This window comes from Acipenser ruthenus, chromosome 25 (assembly GCF_902713425.1).
Source record: "Acipenser ruthenus chromosome 25, fAciRut3.2 maternal haplotype, whole genome shotgun sequence".
NCBI classification, from domain to species: Eukaryota; Metazoa; Chordata; class Actinopteri; order Acipenseriformes; family Acipenseridae; genus Acipenser; species Acipenser ruthenus.
This window is the reverse complement of record NC_081213.1, coordinates 10,588,882-10,614,456: the sequence shown is the minus strand read 5'-3', so window position 1 is coordinate 10,614,456 and position 25,575 is coordinate 10,588,882. Positions and strand designations below refer to the sequence as shown.

Sequence of the window (25,575 nt, the reverse complement as noted above, 5' to 3'; positions counted from 1 at the left end):
ACAACCTGAGGGGCACGCAGTGACGGCACAATTTAATAGTTTCAATATCATTATTTCAATATTTCAATTTCTGTATTATTATTATTGATCTTCTATTTATTTATTATTATTTTGTTACCATTGTTCCTTGTTTGTATATAGATGCATCTGTTCATAATATGTATGTATTTGCTTTGGCAACACTGTGGAAAATAAGTCATGCCAATAAAGCACTTTGAATTGAATTGAATTGAATTGACACCAGCAATCAGAGAGAGTGCGAGACACCAGCAATCAGAGAGAGAGCGAGAGACACCAGCAATCAGAGAGAGACACCAGCAATCAGAGAGAGACACCAGCAATCACAGAGAGAGAGCGAGAGAGCGAGAGAGAGAGACTAGCAATCACACAGAGAGAGAACCCAAATTGATGAACGTATTGGGAGAAATAAACTCCTCATTTACTGTAGAAATGTCAGTCATACAGTGAAGTAGCTACCTGCTTTCCAGGAGACATTTAAAACCCTGATTAGAATGTGATACTGTGTGTTTACTGGCTTAACTTGGCCAATCTCCTGGTGACGTCATTACAAATCTAAAGGTCTCAAGCCGCTGCTCCTGAAAAGGTGGCTTTGTGTTCCCAGGGCTTAAACACTGCACCCGCTGCTCATCCGCCCCCCACCCACACTACAATCAGACCAACACAGCAAGCAAAGAGATTTCTCACACAGGTCCAACTTATTTTAAAACACCCACACACATAGTGCCCCCCCAGCTCCACACACACACAGTGCCCCCCCAGCTCCACACACACACATGTGCCCCCCCAGCTCCACACACACACAGTGCCCCCCCAGCTCCACACACACACAGTGCCCCCCCAGCTCCACACACACACAGTGCCCCCCAAGCTCCACACACACACACACACATAGTGCCCCCCCAGCTCCATACACACACACACACACACACACACACAGTGCCCCCCAGCTCCACACCCACACACAGTGCCCCCCAGCTCCACACCCACACACAGTGCCCCCCAGCTCCACACCCACACAAAAACAGTGCCCCCCCCAGCTCCATACCCACACACACAGTGCCCCCCCAGCTCCACACCCACACACACAGTGCCCCCCCCAGCTCCACACCCACACAAACAGTACCCCCCACACCTACCCACCCACACAAACACAGTGCTCCCCAGCTCCACACACACAGTGCTCCCACAGCTCCACACACCCACAGTGCCCCCCCCCAGCTCCATCCACAGACAGTGCCCCCCCAGCTCTCCACACACACACAGTGCCCCCCCAACTCCACACATACACAGTGTCCCCACACACCCCCCGACACACACACAGTAGCCCCCCCCCCCCCCACACACACACAGTGCCTCCCCAGCTCCACACACAGAGTGGCCCACACACACACACCCCCACACACATTGGCCCACACACCCCCCCACAGCTCCACCCACCCACACACAGCCCCTCCTACACCCCCACCCATGTACCTGTGTTGAACGTCCCATCTGGGATGAAGAAGGCTCCCACGGTGATGCCAACCAGAGCCAGGAACTTGAAGAACCAGAACCTGCAGAGAGGGGAGGGATGAGAGAGAAGCCTTCAGAGAGAGTAGATGAGTGAAACAGAAGCCTTCAGAGAGAGCAGAGGAGCCTGCAGAGAGCAGAGGAGTGAGAGAGGAGCAGAGGAGTGAGAGAGGAGCCTGCAGAGAGAGCAGAGGGGTGAGAGAGGAGCCTGCAGAGAGAGCAGAGGAGTGAGAGGGGAGCCTGCAGAGAGAGCAGAGGAGTGAGAGGGGAGCCTGCAGAGAGCACAGAGCGGTGAGATGGGAGGAGTGAGAGAGGAGCCTGCAGAGGACTGAGAGGAACCAGCAGTGCAGCTCTGCAGAGCACACACAGACCCTCAGTCAGATTCCACTGTTGCACTTGAATCCTGTATGGAGGTGTTAATTCAGTGTGTGGTACATCATGAACAGTCTGCTGTCCTGTCTCTGTGCTCGGATGCTGTTGGGAAAGTCTCAGGAAGATTCTCACCAATTATGGATCCTCATGGATCACCAAGTTTCAAGTGCAGAATCATTATACAACAGCTCCATGTGATGTTTCAAGTCGCCTCAGTTATTAAAAATACTAACAGAAACTTAAAGTTCCCTGACAAACGATGCAATGAGACTTCTGGAATAATAAGGTAACGGGATTGCCCCAGGCTGCTCACCCGTTCTGCAGACCGGCCCGCGGGTCCTTGCTGCTGCGCACACGGATCATGATGAGAGAGAAGAGGAAGAAGAAGCAGGCCATGGCGAAGCACATGCGGTACACAGACTTGTACCCCACGACGATGTCACAGTTCACATGGTTCGAAACGCCAGGAATGGAGCTGCCGCCCACACAGAACCCAGGGATCTGCAGAGACAGACAATCAGCAATGATCTCCAAACACACAGCGTCACTCAGCAATGATCTCGAAACCCACAGCCTCACTCAGCAATGATCTCCAAACCCACAGCCTCACTCAGCAATGATCTCCAAACCCACAGCATCACTCAGCAATGATTCCAAACCCACAGCGTCACTCAGCAATGATCTCCAGACACACAGCATCACTCAGCAATGATCTCCAAACCCACAGCCTCACTCAGCAATGATCTCCAAACCCACAGCATCACTCAACAATGATTCCAAACCCACAGCATCACTCAGCAATGATCTCCAGACGCACAGCGTCACTCAGCAATGATCTCCAGACGCACAGCATCACTCAGCAATGATCTCCAAACCCACAGCCTCACTCAGCAATGATCTCCAAACCCACAGCATCACTCAACAATGATTCCAAACCCACAGCATCACTCAGCAATGATCTCCAGACGCACAGCGTCACTCAGCAATGATCTCCAGACGCACAGCATCACTCAGCAATGATCTCCAGATGCACAGCATCACTCAGCAATGATCTCCAAACCCACAGCCTCACTCAGCAATGATCTCCAAACCCACAGCCTCACTCAGCAATGATCTCCAGACACACAGCCTCACTCAGCAATGATCTCCAAACCCACAGCATCACTCAGCAATGATCTCCAGACACACAGCGTCACTCAGCAATGATCTCCAGACACACAGCCTCACTCAGCAATGATCTCCAGACACACAGCCTCACTCAGGACAGTGAGGCAGCGTACCTTCTTGAGCTGTGTCTCCATGCCAGGCAGGATCATGATGACAGACACGATGGTGCCCAGCAGCAGGAAGAAAGAGAAGACGAGGCGAGTCACTGTGGAGTTATTACTGGAGGGGCAACATCCACACAGCAGGCATGGTGCTGAGCCACACAGACACGATGCCTAGAGAGAAAGAGGGGTGGGGGTCAGGGAGCCGTCACACAGACTCAGTGCATGTGAATACAGCCTGTTCTGTACTCAGTGATTGTGAATACTGCCTGTTCTGTACTCAGTGATTGTGAATACTGCCTGTTCTGTACTCAGTGCATGTGAATACTGCCTGTTCTGTACTCAGTGCATGTGAATACTGCCTGTTCTGTACTCAGTGCATGTGAATACTGCCTGTTCTGTACTCAGTGCATGTGAATACTGCCTGTTCTGTACTCAGTGCATGTGAATACTGCCTGTTCTGTTCTCAGTGATTGTGAATACTGCCTGTTCTGTACTCAGTGCATGTGAATACTGCCTGTTCTGTACTCAGTGATTGTGAATACTGCCTGTTCTGTACTCAGTGATTGTGAATACTGCCTGTTCTGTACTCAGTGATTGTGAATACTGCCTGTTCTGTTCTCAGTGATTGTGAATACTGCCTGTTCTGTTCTCAGTGCATGTGAATACTGCCTGTTCTGTACTCAGTGATTGTGAATACTGCCTGTTCTGTACTCAGTGATTGTGAATACTGCCTGTTCTGTTCTCAGTGCATGTGAATACTGCCTGTTCTGTACTCAGTGATTGTGAATACTGCCTGTTCTGTACTCGGTGATTGTGAATACTGGCTGTTCTGTACTCAGTGCATGTGAATACTGCCTGTTCTGTACTCAGTGCATGTGAATACTGCCTGTTCTGTACTCAGTGTGATGTAACTTAAAAAAAAGGATGGTGAGTAAGTAGGTTCAAGAAACTGCACAGAGTCCTTTTCTTCAATCAGTTGTTAGGTTTATTGAAATATGCAGGGAGTCTGGTCCCAGGTACAGGACAAACAGAATACTCGTTCTTACAATTGTTGCATATACCCTTCTGCATAGGTGTCTCTCTCCTCCTCTTTCTCTGACACTTAACCAATAGAAAAGGTACAACTCATTATCCTGTTACCATATATTTCATTTAGTGTGAGTGTGTGTGTGTGTGTGATCTAGTGTGAAGACCTCTGAACTCAGTGCATTCTTCAGACCCCTGGTGCCACAAAGGTCCATACATCTGGTTTTTGTCATCTTCTTGAGACCCTTTGATTCCAGTGGCATTATCTCTTTGGATCTCTCTGAAGTCTTAGAGCCTGGTCTCTTCTGGTCCCCTTGAAGACTAGCTTTATGACCCCCTCATAAACCAGCTGTATATTCTAAGCAAAAACCTGTTTAATCAGTTTTACACCCCAGTGGACTCCCCGAAGGGCAAGCTTCTTTCATGTCCGGGCTGGAGGTCAAAGGACTTGTTTGTACAGCCTTGTGCTGCTGGCCAGTCATTTGCTTTGACACAAAGAATCCTTTTCAGTTGTCACAACTTCAAGGTAACTTCTCTACCATATTACCTTCAATTTACTTCCAATGTGCAGTTGTTTAAGTATAGTTAAATATACGTTAACTTGGTGTTTTTCTCAGCTCTCTGCTACCATCCATTGCTCAGTGAAGCTGCTATTATTTCTTGCTTGCTCGGAGTCAATGCAGTGCAAGTATCTATATACCCAGAGTATATAGCCAGCTTTCATCTATCACAGCAGTGCTTGCATTTTTGGAACTAACAGTTTTTTCTATCCAATGTTAAATCACTTTTCAGAAAAATAACATGAATACAGCCGTCATTCCTCATGCGTAGCAAACTGCTATTCAATACTTGTTCCATGTTTTCCAACACAGTGCATGTGAATACTGCCTGTTCTGTACTCAGTGCATGTGAATACTGCCTGTTCTGTACTCAGTGAATGTGAATACTGCCTGTTCTGTACTCAGTGCATGTGAATACTGCCTGTTCTGTACTCAGTGCATGTGAATACTGCCTGTTCTGTACTCAGTGCATGTGAATACTGCCTGTTCTGTACTCAGTGCATGTGAATACTGCCTGTTCTGTACTCAGTGCATGTGAATACTGCCTGTTCTGTACTCAGTGATTGTGAATACCGGCTGTTTCGTACTCAGTGATTGTGAATACTGCCTGTTCTGTACTCAGTGATTGTGAATACTGGCTGTTTCGTACTCAGTGATTGTGAATACTGGCTGTTTCACCACCACAGTGAAGTAACATTTTTCTGTACATGTTGTTGTTATTCAAAAGATATGTTTCCAGAATCCCTGGGGCCCTTGGGAAACCTTTGTGGACCCCAGTTTGGGAAGCGCTGTCGTAAAACAAGCAGTGCTACTGACGTCCAAGGTCGGGGTCCATTCCGGTTTTTCATTTCCTTTTAAAATCAATTCCAATTCCTTCGAAGGAATTGATATTTTAGAGACAATGGTTGTGATTGTTCAACTGCTTTTATTTGAAGCCCATTTAATTGACTAACAGTGACTTCAATTAAAGTAGTGTGTTGCCACTGTGAGAAGCTCATTTGAACAGAATATTGCTAGTTGTAATTTTGATCAATGGTGTGTTGGAACTGATTAAAATGGGAATGGAAATTAGGAATTGATTTTTAACCCTTTGCGGTCCTATGTCGGACCCTATCCGACATCATCAAAAAGAAGCAAAAAACAGGTCTCTAGTCGTTTTTTCTCCGGAAAAAGCTGAGAAAACCATTCAAAGGCCGAGTTTGATCGATAGGAGCCGAGAGAAGCCGAAACAAAAAAAAGAAAAAGGGGCGGATTTCATGAATACTGATAGCCCCGACACCACATAGATAACATGGACATAAACAAACAAGATAGCTGCTTCCGCATCCAGCGCTCAAAGAATATCAGACATTTTGCAGAGCTTTTTTTAGATGTTATAGTAATAAAATAACGACTTGGATCGCATTATTGAGGAGTTTGGTGATAAAACAAGTGATCAAGAGATGATTTATCGGTATGTACTATTATTGAGTTTTTTGAAAAATATAGCGAACAAGGGGTGGGGCGGTGCTGGAGATGCAGTACTGAGTGTCCTGTTGATATGCAGTGCCTTTTAAATCTGTTTTACTGTGAAAAAAAATACTTTTAAACAGCGCGTCTAAAATAAACTGCGTGTGTGAATAAATGGACCGGAAAGGGTTAAAAGGAAATGGAATTGAAAAACAGGAACTGACCCCAACGCTGCTGATGTTAAGCAGTGAATGTGTTACCCCTGGAAGTATCACTTAATATAATAATAATAATAATAATAATAATAATAATAATAATAAGTCATTTAGCAGAGACTAGGAGGTGAACTATGCACCAACAACTGCTGCTGTAGAGTCACTTACAGGACCTCGGTTTTACGTCTCATCCAAAGTTACTTATTAACACAAGTCCAGTACTCCTATTTATTTAAAGAAATCCACGTGTCTTGTGATGCGTTTGCCTCACTGCTGTAGTACTGTTCTGTATAATGTTGTGTGAGTTCTAAAACAGTAAAACAAGCACATTATCAAACAGGGGAGAATCGACAGAGCTGCAGGGAGGAGCTGCAGTAGTAGGGAATGCTTTTAGACTCGCACTGCAAAGCAGCTTCGGAGAAGGGACTGGAGCATTCTGTGGCCTGTGGGCTGGACCACTCAGCGGTCCGACGTCACAGTGGTCCAGACCACTCCAGCATAACCACGGTACAGGGTCTTGGGTACTGCTTTAGCATAATTGTTTTCTTTTCCTAATACTTAACTTACAGTAATAAAGGCCAGTATTCAGTGGCGGCGCCAGACCTTCCCAGATGAGGGGACAGAACAAAAAAAAGAGAGGGCTGTACCCCACTTTGTGTGGGCATGCGTAAAACACATCTGAATCATTTTCTGAGTCAGATAAGCGGACCAGTGTAAACAGCAGACACTTGAACGCGTGCTGCATGCATTTTAAGAGAAGGAGAAGAAGAAGAAAGTGAAATTGTCATGCTGGATTGTCTTGAAAGCAGCACACAGAGGAACATGGTGTGTGTAAATGGGCACTGGGACTGATCAACACAGACAAGCCGTGTAAACAGGCACTGGGACTGATCAACACAGGCAAGCCGTGTAAATGGGCACTGGGACTGATCAACACAGGCAAGCCGTGTAAACAGGCACTGGGACTGATCAACACAGGCAAGCTGTGTAAACGGGCCCTGGGACTGATCAACACAGGCAAGCCGTGTAAACGGGCACTGGGGCTGATCAACACAGGCAAGCCGTGTAAACGGGCACTGGGACTGATGAACACAGGCAAGCCGTGTAAACGGGCACTGGGACTGATGAACACAGGCAAGCTGCTTTCACGCGAAAGTTGGTATAAAACTGTATCAGGTCTTAGCAAATACTGTAGATAACTAAAACAAACAGGTGTGACAGCAAATGTTTCTTCATTTGTCATCTTCTAACACTTCCATTTCATGCAAGTTGTGTCCGAAGCAGTAAATAACTGTAGAACTCAAAACGTAGCTATCCTTTAGGTAGGCTAGTAAAGCTAAACAAATACTTTGTAGACAGCGGTTTAATATTCTTTATTAATACATTCTTTATCAATGTAAATGCTGTACATGGTCATTTTCATGTTTGTTTGTTTTACAAAACAAACATTTCATTTCTTTTGAAGTCATTTAAGTGATGTTTGTGGGATACGACTCACATTCACATGACAAGCTCATTATTATTAGTAGTATTTGTAGCATCGTCGTAGTCGTAGTATTGTTGTTCACGTTAAACTTTAAAGTAACCAGTAGACTATAAATATAGAACCTGCTTCAATATTGACATAGTTTTTAAATAAAATTGGCAGTTTTTCTATGATAGTAATGTTATCAGTTGTACTATTGGGGGGGAAAAGGGGTTTGGCAACTAGGTCTCTTGCATTTTGAGATAATTCTGTATTAAGTACCCCATTACACTCCACTTTGATAAAGCAACACCTGTTGCACACCATTCAGTTTCAGGCTCTTTTTTACATTTTAAAACACAAATATCTTTATGTACTGTTTTATTACAATAGGCTTGCTTAAAACTGAATTGGCCCTGCGATTGTTTTCCCTGGTCCGCGCTATGGGGGGACGGGATGTAGAGTAAAAAGAAAACGCCTAATAATTTTCATTGATGAAACACTTGTCCTACATGTGCATCTCGTTTTCTGTTGATGCTGTCAACACGGAAATGGCAATATGTTATGGTTTTAAGCAGGTATAACTTTGATGAAAACATACAAATATTTTACCAGTAACAACACTGAAGTTAGCAGTAGCTACAAGTGAAAAGCCGTCCCTCTCGGTGATTGCTCAGGTTAGTGTGAGACAGCGTAGCTGCGTATGGCTTTGCTCACTTAAACACAGCGCTAGAGAGAAGCCTGACTTAGTCATTTCGCTTGGGGGCCATGAAGGGGGGGGGGGGGGGGCTAAGGTAAATTTTGGGGAGGCTCCAGCCCCTTCCAGTGTTTATTTCTAATAATAAAGAGCTTCGGACCACTTGAGCAGTTACCACACACTGTCCTGTGCACTGTAGAGTGGTGCGGACCACTCGAGCAGTTACCATACACTGTGGAGTGGTGCGGACCACTCGAGCAGTTACCATACACTGCCCTGTGCACCGTGGAGTGGTGCGGACCACTCGAGCAGTTACCACACATTGTCCTGTGCACTGTGGAGTGGTGCGGACCACTCGAGCAGTTACCACACACTGTCCTGTGCACTGTGGAGTGGTGCGGACCACTCGAGCAAAATGACGGTCCAGTATCTTGTGTACTGCGAGGTGGGTGGGACCACTCAAGCTGCCACTGTTATAGTCTGATTTTACACATTTATTATTCATTTTCCTTTTGGCTAATTATTTTATTTTCCTAATTCTTAACTTACAGTAATAAAGGGCAGTCTTTTATTTCTAAGAAATATTCTCACAGGTGCTATAGATGTTTTGATTTCATTAGGCTTTTGTTTTGCTTATCACTCGAATGATTGAGTTCATCCCCTATGAGGACAGTGTGTGCGTATCGTCAATGCCAGTGATTGAGTTCATCCTCTATGAGGACAGTGTGTGTGTATCGTCAATGCCAGTGATTGAGTTCATCCCCTATGAGGACAGTGTGTGCGTATCGTCAATGCCAGTGATTGAGTTCATCCTCTATGAGGACAGTGTGTGCGTATCGTCAATGCCAGTGATTGAGTTCATCCTCTATGAGGACAGTGTGTGTGTATCGTCAATGCCAGTGATTGAGTTCATCCCCTATGAGGACAGTGTGTGCGTATCGTCAATGCCAGTGATTGAGTTCATCCTCTATGAGGACAGTGTGTGTGTATCGTCAATGCCAGTGATTGAGTTCATCCCCTATGAGGACAGTGTGTGCGTATCGTCAATGCCAGCGATTGAGTTCATCCCCTATGAGGACAGTGTGTGTGTATCGTCAATGCCAGTGATTGAGTTCATCCCCTATGAGGACAGTGTGTGTGTATCATCAATGCCAGTGATTTTTTTATTAGATAATCTGATCCAGAAGTGAGAAGGAGGCACTTGTCACTATTTTTCTCACTTGATTTTTATTATTTGTATCTGTGCGTTTCTGTGTTTATTTATTTCTTTATTTTACATGTTAGGTCATTTAAATTACTTGCTTGATTTTTTACTATTAAATTGCACGTTTTATATTGTACTTTACTGAAGTTATTCCTCACTTGGACAGACGTCTTCATGATGTCTAACCCTTTGCAGTCAATTTATTAAGTGCGCGTCAGGTCCAATTTATTTTCACACGCGCAGTTAATTTTAGATGCGCTGTTTAAAAGTATTTTTTTTCCCCACAGTCAAACGGGTTTAAAAGGCCCTGCATATCAACAAAGCACTCACTAGGCATCTCCAGCCCCGCCCCACCCTTTCGTTCGCTATAGCTTTCACATATGCTAAGAAATAAATAATAATAATAATAATAATAATAATAATAATAGTCGTACATACCGATCAATCATCTCCTGATCACTCGTTTTATCACCAAACGCCTCAATAATGCGATCCAAGTCATTATTTTACTACTATAACATCTGAAAAAAGCTCTGCAAATGTCTGTGATATTCTCCGAGCGCTGATGCAGTCACAGCCAGCTTGTTTCCTTATGGCCTCCATTATCAGATGCCAGGGGCAAGTATGACTATTCATGACATAGGCCCTTTTTTATTTTTTTCAGCTTGTCTCGGCTCCTGTCGCTCCCACTCGGCCATTGAATGGTTTTCTCCGACATAGGACCGCAAAGGGCTAAAGCAAGCAAACAGCATTGAAGTTAGCTGTAGCTACAAGTGAAAAGCCGTCCCTCTCTGTGATTGCTCAGGTTAGTGTGAGACAGCGTAGCTGCGTATGGCTTTGCTCACTTAAACACAGCGCTAGAGAGAAGCCTGACTTAGTCATTTTGCTTGGGGGCCATGGGGGGGAACACTAAGCATACAACATGGTTTATTTAGATTTCCAGAAAGCTTTTGACAAAGTCCCACATAAAAGATTAATTCTCAAACTGAACACAGTAGGGATTCAAGGAAATGCATGCACATGGATTAGGGAGTGGTTAACATGTAGAAAACAGAAAGTACTGATTAGAGGAGAAACCTAAAAATGGAGCGAGGTAACCAGTGGAGTACCACAGGGATCAGTATTAGGTCTTCTGCTATTCATAATCTACATTAATGACTTAGATTCTGGTACAGTAAGCAAACTTGTTAAATTTGCAGACGACACAGAATTGTGAGGGTCTGGAACCAACTCCCCAGTATTGTTGTTATTATTATATATTTCTTAGCAGACGCCCTTATCCAGGGAAACTTATAATTGTTATTTTTACATACACTTATCCATTTATACAGTTGAGTTTTTACTGGAGCAATCTAGGTAAGGTACCTTGCTGAAGGGTACAGCAGCAGTGTGCTCCACTTGGGATTGAACCCACATGCCTATAGTATAACCCTCTCAGGAGGAGGGTCCGGATCCTTGCCTATAACCCTCTCAGGAGGGTCCGGATCCTTGCCTATAACCCTCTCAGGAGGAGGGTCCGGATCCTTGCCTATAACCCTCTCAGAAGGAGGGTCCCGATCCTTGCCTATAACCCTCTCAGGAGGGTCCGGATCCTTGCCTATAACCCTCTCAGGAGGGTCCGGATCCTTGCCTATAACCCTCTAAGGAGGGTCCGGATCCTTGCCTATAACCCTCTCAGAAGGAGGGTCCCGATCCTTGCCTATAACCCTCTCAGGAGGGTCCCGATCCTTGCCTATAACCCTCTCAGGAGGGTCCGGATCCTTGCCTATAACCCTCTAAGGAGGGTCCGGATCCTTGCCTATAACCCTCTCAGGAGGGTCCGGATCCTTGCCTATAACCCTCTCAGGAGGAGGGTCCGGATCCTTGCCTATAACCCTCTCAGAAGGAGGGTCCCGATCCTTGCCTATAACCCTCTCAGGAGGGTCCGGATCCTTGCCTATAACCCTCTCAGGAGGGTCCGGATCCTTGCCTATAACCCTCTAAGGAGGGTCCGGATCCTTGCCTATAACCCTCTCAGAAGGAGGGTCCCGATCCTTGCCTATAACCCTCTCAGAAGGAGGGTCCCGATCCTTGCCTATAACCCTCTCAGGAGGGTCCCGATCCTTGCCTATAACCCTCTCAGGAGGGTCCGGATCCTTGCCTATAACCCTCTCAGGAGGGTCCGGATCCTTGCCTATAACCCTCTCAGAAGGAGGGTCCGGATCCTTGCCTATAACCCTCTCAGAAGGAGGGTCCGGATCCTTGCCTATAACCCTCTCAGGAGGGTCCGGATCCTTGCCTATAACCCTCTCAGAAGGAGGGTCCGGATCCTTGCCTATAACCCTCTCAGAAGGAGGGTCCGGATCCTTGCCTATAACCCTCTCAGGAGGGTCCCGATCCTTGCCTATAACCCTCTCAGGAGGGTCCGGATCCTTGCCTATAACCCTCTCAGGAGGAGGGTCCCGATCCTTGCCTATAACCCTCTCAGGAGGGTCCGGATCCTTGCCTATAACCCTCTCAGGAGGAGGGTCCAGATTTGTCTCTTTGCCTTCTTTCTGTGTCGAGATGCAACAACTTGTATAACACCTCAAACTGTCTTCTTTAACAATTTCAGATTGCACCTGTCTGTTATATATCCGAGTGTAGGAATGTGCTAATAAGACACACCTGGGACCATGTTTTAATTCTGTTATATATCCGAGTGTAGGAATGTGCTAATAAGACACACCAGAAGGCAGATACTAATGTTAGAATAAGCTAAGCAGACCGAAAAGATAGAGAGGTTTAATTTACGTAGCACACACTATGGATCACAATTTAACATGAATCTGTGCTGTCAAATGATCCAACCTGTTGGAAAACAAAAGTTTATCTAAGGTGAAAACAGAACTGTTTACATCATGACAATATTAAAAAGAACTGTGGCAATGTGCCCCGCCCCTGTGTGCATTTCTGTGTTGTATGTTGCATGTGTTAATGTTGGTGTATAGAGTTGGCTGCACGGGATATAAATGGGTGTGTGCAGCACGAGTTATTTAAAATGTATAGTTGTATTTAAGCACGAGGATTGCACATCACTTCATGTGCATTTAAAGTAATTAATATGCGAGCACAAGGTTGCACATAATTAATTCACGTGCTGGGATTCAAGTGACTAATTAATTAGTAATTGAATCCCGGCACAACAGTATAGATAGATGCACGTTTCATTTACTCAGGGTTGTGTGTTCGGTGAGTGGAGAACGAGTGTGGAGAAGGAGAAACTAAAAAGTAAAACTAAGGAAAAAGTACATATAAGTTTGTTTGACTCACTGTGTTTGTTTGTCTGTTCATCCACCATTTGTTTAAGTGTTAATCCGTTTTGTTTGTCTATTTATTTTGACCTCAAGTGCCGTGTCCTGTCTTCTGTTTTGTTCAAACTTTTTATTTATTTGTTTATTAAACACTGAGCGCTGCCGCGACTCAGTTTCACTCATCACCACTGTCTCTCTGTGTATTCATTTCCTGGATCTGACGGCACCACTCAGCCAGCCGTGTGACAAGAACACACTCCCAATGTAGCAGAGAGGGCACAACAGACATTGTCACGTGCAAACTGCTATGCAATGGGAGTGTCAGGAATGCGCATTGTTGGGTGACATTTAATCAGTCTAATGGAATTGTGCTGTACAGTGCAAAAAAAACACTTTCAAACTGGTTATAACTTGTTAATGATGTCATAAGCAACCTGTGCCTCACCCTGCCTTCTGTCCTTAGCTTTAATACAGGACTAGGACAGAAAACACTGAGTAGGGGACAGGACGGCACTGATTTCACGTGGCTGTGAATAGGATGCAGGACGACACTGATTCCACGTGGCTGTGTGCGGTGAATAGGGTGCAGAACGGCACTGATTCTGCGGGCTGTGAGCTGTGAATAGGATGCAGGATGGCACTGATTCCATGTGGCTGTGTGCGGTGAATAGGGTGCAGGACGGCACTGATTCTGCGTGGCTGTGAATAGGATGCAGAACGGCACTAACTCCACGTGGCTGTGAGCTGTGAATAGGGTGCAGGACGGGACTGATTCCACGTGGCTGTGAGCTGTGAATAGGATGCAGAACGGCACTAACTCCACGTAACTGTGAGCTGTGAATAGGATGCAGGACGGCACTGATTCCACGTGGCTGTGAGCTGTGAATAGGATGCAGGGCGGCACTGATTCCACGTGGCTGTGTGCTGTGAATAGGGTGCTGGACGGCACTGATTCTGCGTGGCTGTGAATAGGATGCAGGACGGCACTAATTCCACGTGGCTGTGTGCTGTGAATAGGGTGCTGGACGGCACTGATTCTGCGTGGCTGTGAATAGGATGCAGGACGGCACCGATTCCACGTGGCTGTGAGGTGTGAATAGGCTGCAGGACGGCACTGATTCCACATGGCTGAGCTGTGACTAGGGTGCAGGACAGTACTGATTTGACGTGGCTGTGAATAGGGTGCAGGACGTCACTGATTCCACATGGCTGTGAGCTGTGAATAGGGGGCAGTATGGCACTGATTCCACGTGGCTGTGAATTGGGTGCAGGACAGCACTGATTTGACGTGGCTGTGAATAGGGTGCAGGACGGCACTGATTCCACGTGGCTGTGAGCTGTGAATAGGGGGCAGTACGGCACTAATTCCATGTGGCTGTGAATAGGGTGCAGGACAGCACTGATTTGACGTGGCTGAGCTGTGAATAGGGTGCAGGACAGCACTGATTTGACGTGGCTGTGAATAGGGTGTAGGACGGCACTGATTCCACATGGCTGAGCTGTGAATAGGGTGCAGGACGGCACTGATTCCACGTGGCTGTGAATAGGGTGCAGGACAGCACTGATTTGACGTGCTGAGCTGTGAATAGGGTGCAGGACAGCACTGATTTGACGTGGCTGTGAATAGGGTGCAGGACGGCACTGGTTCGACATGGCTGGGAGTGTGCAAGGTGTTTAAAGTATTCTGGAGGGACACAGGGCCATTTCTCAGTGATTACCTCCTCTAATCTCATCAGAGTTAATGGAGGGAGGAAATATGCACTGAATGGTCATTTCAAACTGTTTTTAGAATGTTCCTAATGTTTAGTAGTAGGATCTAAAACTGGGAACACTTTAAAACAATGAAATCCCTTAGCAGGGCGAATAGTACGCTAGAAGGGATGAGCCTTCACAGGCTCATTGCGTAACCTTTCTTACGATCTCGAAACACCAGTAGTCTGGGAAGTCTCCCATATAGAAGCAGCGAGCCTTCTGTCAAACGCATCAGATCCGAGGCTGCCTTGCCACTCTTTTCATCTGGGTTACAAATCGACCCGTTGTGCCGTGGCCAGCAGGTTTTACAATAAGTGTGTGCAGGTCAGAAACAGTACATTTGTTAAATCGAGTACCAAACTGTACCAGTGTGCTCCGCAAGTTATAACAGGGCAATGCATTATGCTTTTGATTAGATACATTATCATGGTTCTAGACGATCATATTTAGTACAATAAATTCTATCATACTGGACCTTACAACGATCATCATACCATTACACCAATGTGAAGAGGAGCTGCATCTTCATCTCAATACAGTGCTATCAGTGTAGCATGTCAGAAGTTTAGTGCCCTTGTGCTGACCATATGTACAGTTACTTCAATATAGAATGCATGGCCTGACTGCAACTTCATGCTCTATAAACATGATTCTGTTGGCTAAGGGTACTTTTTCAAAAGATGCAGTTACTCATAATAGTATACATAGCCAAGTACGCTGTGTCGCAATACATTGATAGGAAATTGGTATACAGCAGGCTTTAAAATTATAGTAGAGCTTAGGAGTACTACAAGATACCACGGTTACCATGGTTACAATTATAATAATAATAGCCTAAATCTATTTTTAATATAGCACCTTTCACAATACAAATTGCCACAAAGCTTCACATGAATAAAAACTTTAACAAATATTAAAAGAATGCAAGAAAAGCAATACAAACAAAAGAAACACATAGAACAGTAAAACAAGGCAGAGAATAAAAGGAACATCATTTTAGCACAAAACACGCTACATTATAAAAGTGTGTTTTTCATCTTGTTGTAAAAGCAGTGACACTTGGGGCTTCCCTTACAGAGCTAGGCAGATCATTCCAGAGTTTTGGGGCCCTATAACTGTAAGTAACCTGGCGTTCTGTGATCTGAGTGGCGTCTAGGAATATATGGGATTAAAATATCATTTAAATATGTCCCAGTTAAAATTCTAGCTGCAGCATTTTGTATAAGTTGCAGTCGAGTTATAACATGGCTATGAGTACCAGAGAATAGAGCACAACCAATTCTAGAAGATACAAAAGCATGCATCAGTCTCTCAGTATCTGAGTGGGTAAACATACTTCTCAATTTGGCGATATTCCTTAGATGATAATGTCAGTAACTTTTTTGTTAAAATGATTCATGAAGTCTTTACAACTATAGTATTAGTATTTATTATTATTATTTATTATTATTATTATTATTATTTATTTCTTAGCAGACGCCCTTATCCAGGGCGACGTACAATTGTTACATGATATCACATTATACATTATTTCACATTATACAGATATCACATTATTTTACATACAATTACCCATTATACAATTGGGTTTTTACTGGAGCAATCTAGGTAAAGTACCTTGCTCAAGGGTACACAGCAGTGTCCCCCACTGGGGATTGAACCCACGACCCTCCGGTCCAGAGTCCAGAGCCCTAACCACTACTCCACACTGCTGCCCATTTATGGCATGCTATGATACCCACATTGTACCCAGTACTTCACACTGTACCATGGCAAATCTTGGAAATGTACTGTGTGTACCATGGTAGCACCTATGGTATTCAAGGTATTCTATGGTGCATGTTATACATTGTACCATGGTACAGAAACATGTACCATAGTGCATCCCATAGTATTACCATGGTATAGCACGGGTTATCGCAATACATACTACAGCATACCATGGTATACTTTCATATCCAGCTATTTTTATAATTGATTTAATAATGGGGCAGCAGTGTGGAGTAGTGGTTAGGGCTCTGGACTCTTGACCGGAGGGTCGTGGGTTCAATCCCAGGTGGGGGACACTGCTGCTGTACCCTTGAGCAAGGTACTTTACCTAGATTGCTCCAGTAAAAACCCAACTGTATAAATGGGTAATTGTATTTAAAAATAATGTGATATCTTGTAACAATTGTAAGACGCCCTGGATAAGGGCGTCTGCTAAGAAATAAATAATAATAACGATAGATAGAATAGATCTGCAATACCTTTAACGTTTGAATTATGATTGTGTTACAATATACAGTTATTTTAACTGCTTCAGAGATGCTACAGCGTCGATGGATTGAAGAAGAAAATATTTTAACTTTGGAAATCTGGTAACACTACGTGTGTGTTGCATTTATCATTTCTCAGTGTGTGTTTTTTTTTTTTTTTTTGTCCAAGCATTTTTTTCAAAGTTGTAACACTGACGTCAACTAAACAGTATCACGGGTGTTAACCGCAAACTCGGAATTAATACACTGCCGATAATTATGAAGCATTTACACTTCTCACTAAACATAACAAGGCTGTAATTATATTTATTTATTTATATATATGATAGATAGATAGATAGATATTAAATTCCCCTAAACTAAACCACGCTAATACAAACGCACCCCTAGTATCGGCACGGCAATAGGTGTAATGAAAATAAGGAACTTAAATTTGCTAACATTCATATTTTTATGTTTGTTTTTCGTTTTTTAATTAGCGATATAAAGTACGAACAAGTACAATTTAAAAGAAAAATAGAAAAACAAAAGCTTTTTACATTTCTTAACACGGGTAAAACTCCACTGAACTTTAACACAGTTTAACTTGATTAAACAGAAAACAAGTTTACAAACTTACGCAGCTGACCGCTGAACAGAGCGCCAGGCAGGCTCCCATGACGAAGTTTCAAAACTCCCGAAACAAAAATAAAACAACGGAGATGAAAACCACGCACGGCGATACTAGTCCTACAGTACAACAACCGTATGCTGTGTTTGTGTTTTCTGTGGGGTCCGTTTCCTGCTTCCTTCGGCTCTGTCTGAAAATTATCGGAAGCTTTCGGAGTTGGAAGAAACTCCGCCCGAGTGAGTTCAACACGCAGACCGATAGGGGTAGGTCTACTGCGTGGGAATAATAATAATAATAATAATAATAATAATAATAATAATAATAATAATAATAATAATAATAATAATAATAATAACTACTATCTGAATTACACATAAAAAGACGTGACATATTGAAAATAGTGAATTAGTGAATAGTCTTCATACTGTAAAATACGATCTTGTACTACTGTCAAAATAGCCTAACACAGTGAATAAGCGAATTCGTTATCAAATTGTGAAATACTGAGGTAGCTCTTGTAGTTGATTGATTAGCTTTGTGTCTTTCATTTATATACTTCTTATATATTTCATGTACACTTATTTTTAAAAATACGTTAGAAAACGATTGGTATATGTTTACAAGTACAGTACAATGGAAAATCTAGATATTTTTTAAAAACAGCCATCCTTTTTCTGTGGATGGCTGTTTTTAAAAAATGTAGTACTAGAGGCGCAAAACAATTACATCCCAAAAGCAGACAAATCTAAATCTAAAACAAAATGGCCAAAATGGTTTAACAGATCAATTAAAAAAATATTCAGCGAAAAAAGGCACTTTACAGAGCGTTTAAAAGGGACCAAAAACAAAGCACACAGAAAGAGTACTTGAACTGCAAACACTAGTCAAAAAGGAAGTTAGAAAGGCCAAGAGATAGAAGTCAATCTTGCTAAGGGGGCTAAAACCAATTCTAAAATGTTTTTCCAATATTATAACAGCAAGAGAACATCCAAAGAGGAGGTTAAATGTATAAGAGACACAAATGGCAAAATCATAGATGAAGAAAAAAAAATAGCAAATATATTAAATGATTACTTTTCACAGGTTTTTACAAAAGAGGACACGGGCATCATGCCCCACATGTCGACCTGTTCCTATCCAGTTTTAAATAACTTTAGCATAACAGAGGCAGAAGTGTTAAAGGGACTAGGAGCTCTTAAAATAAACAAATCCCCTGGGCCAGATGAGATCCTCCCAATAGTACTCAAAGAAATGAAAAGTTATTTACAAACCGCTAACCAAGATCATGCAACAGTCTCTTGACACAGGGGTTGTACCGACACACTGGAAAATAGCAAACGTAATACCGATCCACAAAAAGGGAGACAAAACCGAACCAGGTAACTACAGACCAATAAGCCTGACTTCTATTATATGTAAACTTATGGAAACTATAATAAGATCCAAAATGGAAAATTACCTATATGGTAACAATATCCTGGGAGACAGCCAGCATGGTTTTAGTAAAGAGAGATCGTGTCTAACTAACCTACTTGACTTTTTTGAGGATGCAACATTGCAGACGACACAAAATTAGGAGGAGTGGCAAATACTGTTGCAGCAGCAAAGGTCATTCAAAATGATCTAGACAGCATTCAGAACTGGGCAGACACATGGCAAATGAAATTTAATCGAGAAAGGTGTAAAGTATTGCATGCAGGAAATAAAAATGTGCATTATAAATATCATATGGGAGATAATGAAATTGAAGAAGGGAACTATGAAAAAGACCTAGGAGTTTATGTTGACTCACAAATGTCTTCATCTAGACAATGTGGGGAAGCTATAAAAAAAGGCCAACAAGATGCTCAGATATATTGTGAGAAGTGTTGAATTTAAATCAAGGGAAGTAATGTTAAAACTCTACAATGCATTAGTAAGACCTCACCTAGAATATTGTGTTCAGTTCTGGTCACCTCGTTACAAAAAAGATATTGTTGATCTAGAAAGTGCAAAGAAGAGCAACCAGAATTATCCCAGGTTTAAAAGGCATGCAGACAGGCTAAAAGAATTGAATCTATTCAGTCTTGAACAAGAAGACTACGCGGCGATCTGATTCAAACATTCAAAATCCTAAAAGGTATAGACAATGTCGACCCAGGGGACTTCTTTGACTTGAAAAAAGAAACAAGGACCAGGGGTCACAAATGAAGATTAGATAAAGGGGCATTCAGAACAGAAAATAGGAGCCACTTTTTACACAGATAATTGTGAGGGTCTGGAACCAACTCCCTGGGATCGTTTGTAAACTTTCTTATCTTCTTATGTTCTTATGTTCTTATATAGTTCTCTACAATAACAGAATAGATGAACATATGAAAACAACGTTCTGTTTAGAATCTAACACATTTGGAGAGGCAAAAAACGTTATTTTAGATATTTTTCAGAAATACATTTTTTAGACATTGATATTATATGAGTGTAAGGATACACAACCGATTCGGACCATGCCTCGATATATCTTTTTTTTTTCTTTTAAGTATTGCAAAAACAAGAACCACGTATAATTAACACCATGTCTGAATAAGAACACTTAACATTTATTTATTTATTTATTTATTTATTTATTTATTAATGTTTTTTAAGAGAACAAGCAGGCTAGGTGTTAAGTTGGTGCTGAACGGTTTGACAAGCCCCAAGACGGGAGGTAGGCGCAGAAGAGTCAGCCCTTGCAGATCTGACAATGGCCGCTAGGTGGCACTGAGGCAGGCTCGTTCTACAGGACAGCACTCATCAGCGGAGGTGCGGTTTGTTTGGGGCAAAGCTGGTTAAGAGGTGGTTGCAGGCTGGCACTTGCAGTGCCAATAAAGTATTTGAACTTGAAGTTGAGAGAGAGCGAGAGAGAGAGAGGCTGGGACAGACACAACTGCTGCTGCCAGGATAATGTCCGGAGAGAAGCGCAGTCACTGGAATAGCATCCCCCCTGTCAGGCTGAGTCTCAGTGCACTGGAATAGAACCCCCCCCCCCCCCCCCCCCGTCAGGCTGAATCTCAGTGCACTGGAATAGAACCCCCCCCTGTCAGGCTGCATCTCAGTGCACTGGAATAGCACCCCCCTGTCAGGCTGAGTCTCAGTGCACTGGAATAGCACCCCCCTGTCAGGCTGCATCTCAGTGCACTGGAATAGCACCCCCCTGTCAGGCTGAGTCTCAGTGCACTGGAATAGCACCCCCCCCCCCCGGTCAGGCTGAATCTCAGTGCACTGGAATAGCACCCCCCTGTCAGGCTGAGTCTCAGTGCACTGGAATAGAACCCCCCCCCCCCTGTCAGGCTGAGTCTCAGTGCACTGGAATAGCACCCCCCTGTCTGGCTGAGTCTCAGTGCAGTGGAATAGCACCCCCCCCTGTCAGGCTGAGTCTCAGTGCACTGGAATAGCACCCCCCCCCCCTGTCAGGCTGAATCTCAGTGCACTGGAATAGAACCCCCCCCCTGTCAGGCTGAGTCTCAGTGCAGTGGAATAGCACCCCCCCCTGTCAGGCTGAGTCTCAGTGCACTGGAATAGCACCCCCCCCCCTGTCAGGCTGAATCTCAGTGCACTGGAATAGAACCCCCCCCCCTGTCAGGCTGAGTCTCAGTGCACTGGAATAGCACCCCCCCCCCTGTCAGGCTGAATCTCAGTGCACTGGAATAGAACCCCCCCCTGTCAGGCTGAGTCTCAGTGCAGTGGAATAGCACCCCCCCCCCCTGTCAGGCTGAGTCTCAGTGCACTGGAATAGCACCCCCCCTGTCAGGCTGAGTCTCAGTGCACTGGAATAGCACCCCCCTGTCAGGCTGAGTCTCAGTGCAGTGGAATAGCACCCCCCCTGTCAGGCTGAGTCTCAGTGCAGTGGAATAGCACCCCCCCCCCCCCCCGTCAGGCTGAGTCTCCTAATGCAAGTAGACACACTGAGTGGCTCCACATTGCCTCGACACACACAAGCGCTCATGCTTACATAACAAGACAAGTCCGCTCTGCTCAGGGAGCCCAGCTCTTTCATCCCAGCATGCTGCTGTCTGAACCTGAACTCACAGCATCCATATAAATATGTAAATTTAACCTGTGGTCAAAACTGGCAAATGCTGACAGCCAAGACTGGTACAAAAGCAGCAGTGACATAACAGGGCAGGGCAGAACAGGTATTGGCCCACACAGTCATTCTGCCTTGGTAAGTGGGAACAAAGAGGCGATAAAAGACACATGTCATGACACCAGTGGATTATATTATAGCTGACTGTAATAGATTTAAAAAGAAACTGCAACTTTAAACATCTCACCCCCAGTGTCGTAGCCTCGAACCAGCATGTATGTTCCAGAAGAGTCTTTTAAATAGTATGTTAAAAACAATGATTGCAATCGAAATGTGTGTGTGTTTGTTTGTGTGTAATCTCTATACAAAAGGTATACAAAAATGTGAAGAATTGGTACCTACATGACCTTTTTCTTTTAGATTTTGCACCTTATGGTACACAGCACTTTTCCTTTTTCAAATTAATTACATACATAATTACATATATACAGTATATATACAGTGTATATACAGTGTATATATATATATTCATTAGCTCAATACATATTACATATATACAGTATATATATTAGCCAGCTGCCCTCCTGTTATATATCTCCTGGTATATAACATGCATGGCTGTGTGAACCGTTCCTAACCATGCATTAGACTCCGAGGTTTGTGCTTGAGGACTTGTTGATAGCGCGGTATACGAGACAAACACAGAAGCAAGTCTTCTCTCTTATCACATTGCTCCAGCTATCCGCTCCTAGCAACACACCCTGGCAGAATGTTAATGCCGATGCTGGACTAAACCTTCGAGCTGACCGCATACCATGCAACGGAATGAAAAGGGGTTTGTCAGGGGGCGATCAAAGCCCTACCGTCCCACATAACATCCGCAAAGGATCACAATAATCCTTACAGCAAAGTGAAAACATAAATACACTGTGCATTTCAATGCAGTCTATACGTGTTTATAAAAACGTTTTAAAACATACGTGTGTATTGGTACGATTGACCCCACTCCCCCCTTCTAGTATTGGTAGTTGGTAGCGCCGCACTCGGGTCCTTAGCATCGCTAGAGGATTTCACAAGCGGAGTCTGTATTCAATAAAGGTACCGAGACGCTGGTAAGAGGTGGTATTCCTGCTGGGTGAATGAATTTTAGGGCTGCACTGATTTTTTTAAATCAATATATTATATATTTGGTTCTAATCTCAGGTTAAAAATAGAACCGGGTTTTTGTGTTAAATCACACGTTTTGACTGCAATTGGTAAGTAACTATTTCCAGGGTACTATATTGTAACATCGCCTGTTTGTTGTGTTGTGTTATTTATTTATTTGGCATCGCTGCTGCGCGCTTAATGATGGAGGAGGCGAGCTGGTCTGGTTAATGCTGTCTGAACAATGTGTCGGGCGCGGGTCAGTGTCGGTCTCCCCGCGGTGTTTTACAGGGTGTCTGGTGAAGAAGGGGCTTCATCTGTATTAGCAGGTGACGTTCTGTTACTCTCTGTTTGATTTATTCATTCATGTATTTACAGTATAAATAAATGTATGTTTGCTTTTTTGGAATGTCAAACTGTCGTTTTCATTTTCTTATAAATTGCTTGGAATTCAAACATGACTATTGATGCATTTAATGAATGAGTGAATTAGTTAATTAATTAATTGCCCGTCTTTACACTGCGACCTGAATTTCCCACCTCAAGAAATCCGATGTCTGGAATGAATTAGGTTTTTTAAATGGAAGTTTTTGTTTGGTGTTGAGAGAAAAAAGAAAAAAAACTACTTTAAACAAAAAACTGTTCTCTGAAACTGCACAAGGGTTAAAGAAACACACGTACAGGTGATCAGCACTACAGTACTGTAACTAGCCATGTTCTTACAGAGCAGCACAGCTGATCAGTACTACAGTACTGTAACTAGCCATGTTCTTACAGAGCAGCACAGCTGATCAGTACTACAGTACTGTAACTAGCCATGTTCTTACAGAGCAGCACAGCTGATCAGTACTACAGTACTGTAACTAGCCATGTTCTTACAGAGCAGCACAGCTGATCAGTACTATAGTACTGTAACTAGCCATGTTCTTACAGAGCAGCACAGCTGATCAGTACTACAGTACTGTAACTAGCCATGTTCTTACAGAGCAGCACAGCTGATCAGTACTACAGTACTGTAACTAGCCATGTTCTTACAGAGCAGCACAGCTGATCAGTACTACAGTACTGTAACTAGCCATGTTCTTACAGAGCAGCACAGCTGATCAGTACTACAGTACTGTAACTAGCCATGTTCTTACAGAGCAGCACAGCTGATCAGTACTACAGTACTGTAACTAGCCATGTTCTTACAGAGCAGCACAGCTGATCAGTACTATAGTACTGTAACTAGCCATGTTCTTACAGAGCAGCACAGCTGATCAGTACTACAGTACTGTAACTAGCCATGTTCTTACAGAGCAGCACAGCTGATCAGTACTATAGTACTGTAACTAGCCATGTTCTTACAGAGCAGCACAGCTGATCAGTACTATAGTACTGTAACTAGCCATGTTCTTACAGAGCAGCACAGCTGATCAGTACTACAGTACTGTAACTAGCCATGTTCTTACAGAGCAGCACAGCTGATCAGTACTATAGTACTGTAACTAGCCATGTTCTTACAGAGCAGCACAGCTGATCAGTACTACAGTACTGTAACTAGCCATGTTCTTACAGAGCAGCACAGCTGATCAGTACTACAGTACTGTAACTAGCCATGTTCTTACAGAGCAGCACAGCTGATCAGTACTATAGTACTGTAACTAGCCATGTTCTTACAGAGCAGCACAGCTGATCAGTACTACAGTACTGTAACTAGCCATGTTCTTACAGAGCAGCACAGCTGATCAGTACTACAGTACTGTAACTAGCCATGTTCTTACAGAGCAGCACAGCTGATCAGTACTACAGTACTGTAACTAGCCATGTTCTTACAGAGCAGCACAGCTGATCAGTACTATAGTACTGTAACTAGCCATGTTCTTACAGAGCAGCACAGCTGATCAGTACTACAGTACTGTAACTAGCCATGTTCTTACAGAGCAGCACAGCTGATCAGTACTACAGTACTGTAACTAGCCATGTTCTTACAGAGCAGCACAGCTGATCAGTACTACAGTACTGTAACTAGCCATGTTCTTAAAGAGCAGCACAGCTGATCAGTACTATAGTACTGTAACTAGCCATGTTCTTACAGAGCAGCACAGCTGATCAGTACTACAGTACTGTAACTAGCCATGTTCTTACAGAGCAGCACAGCTGATCAGTACTATAGTACTGTAACTAGCCATGTTCTTACAGAGCAGCACAGCTGATCTGTACTAGAGACTGTACTACAGTTTACTATGAAGTAAAGCGCTGGCAAAAGCCCTATACTGTAGTATGCATATGCCTCTGATGTGGAACTAGACCACACTACAGGATATTCTGATTGCACAGGTGGATGAAATGCAGCACACTTTCACATTCAGCACTACTTGTTGGGGCAGGATAGATTTTTCTACCTATAAAGCACAGTGCATGTATGGTAAAGCATAGGTAAGCATTGTGAAGCCCATAGAGGTATGGTAAAGCATATTACAAAACTAACCATGGCCAACTGTGGTAAATGCATAGTATACCCATGCGAAAAGCTTGAGGGAAAACTGCTGAATTACTGTGCGATCATAAGAGTGACCTTGCTGAAACCTCACCGTGCTGGTTTAAACTGGCGCTGAGACAAGAGGCAATAAACAGCAGCTGTAACGGGTTGGGCTGGCCTTTGGAACTGAGACTGAGTAAAGAATACAGGGACCCTGGACGTTCTCTATAGAACCCTACTCT

The 25,575-nt window shown here is 43.8% G+C and overlaps 1 protein-coding gene across 2 annotated transcripts in view; it reads right to left on the bottom strand.

Moving 5' to 3' along the window:
- Nucleotides 1-17,932, bottom strand: part of LOC117414096 (serine incorporator 1-like) — a 29,830-nt gene extending 11,898 nt beyond the window's left edge. Inside the window, exons 1-4 of one of the 2 annotated variants that reach the window (XM_034023775.3) lie at nucleotides 17,691-17,932; nucleotides 3,183-3,344; nucleotides 2,216-2,403; nucleotides 1,495-1,574 (exon numbers count right to left, since the gene is read on the bottom strand). In XM_034023775.3, coding sequence (XP_033879666.1) covers nucleotides 1,495-1,574; nucleotides 2,216-2,403; nucleotides 3,183-3,344; nucleotides 17,691-17,729 — 469 coding nt within the window. In that variant the 5' untranslated portion in view covers nucleotides 17,730-17,932. Of the gene's footprint in view, nucleotides 1-1,494; nucleotides 1,575-2,215; nucleotides 2,404-3,182; nucleotides 3,345-13,080; nucleotides 13,246-17,690 lie in introns of those variants that run through there. The other variant, XM_058999543.1, reaches the window with a different exon arrangement.
- Nucleotides 17,933-25,575: the final 7,643 nt, after the last annotated feature.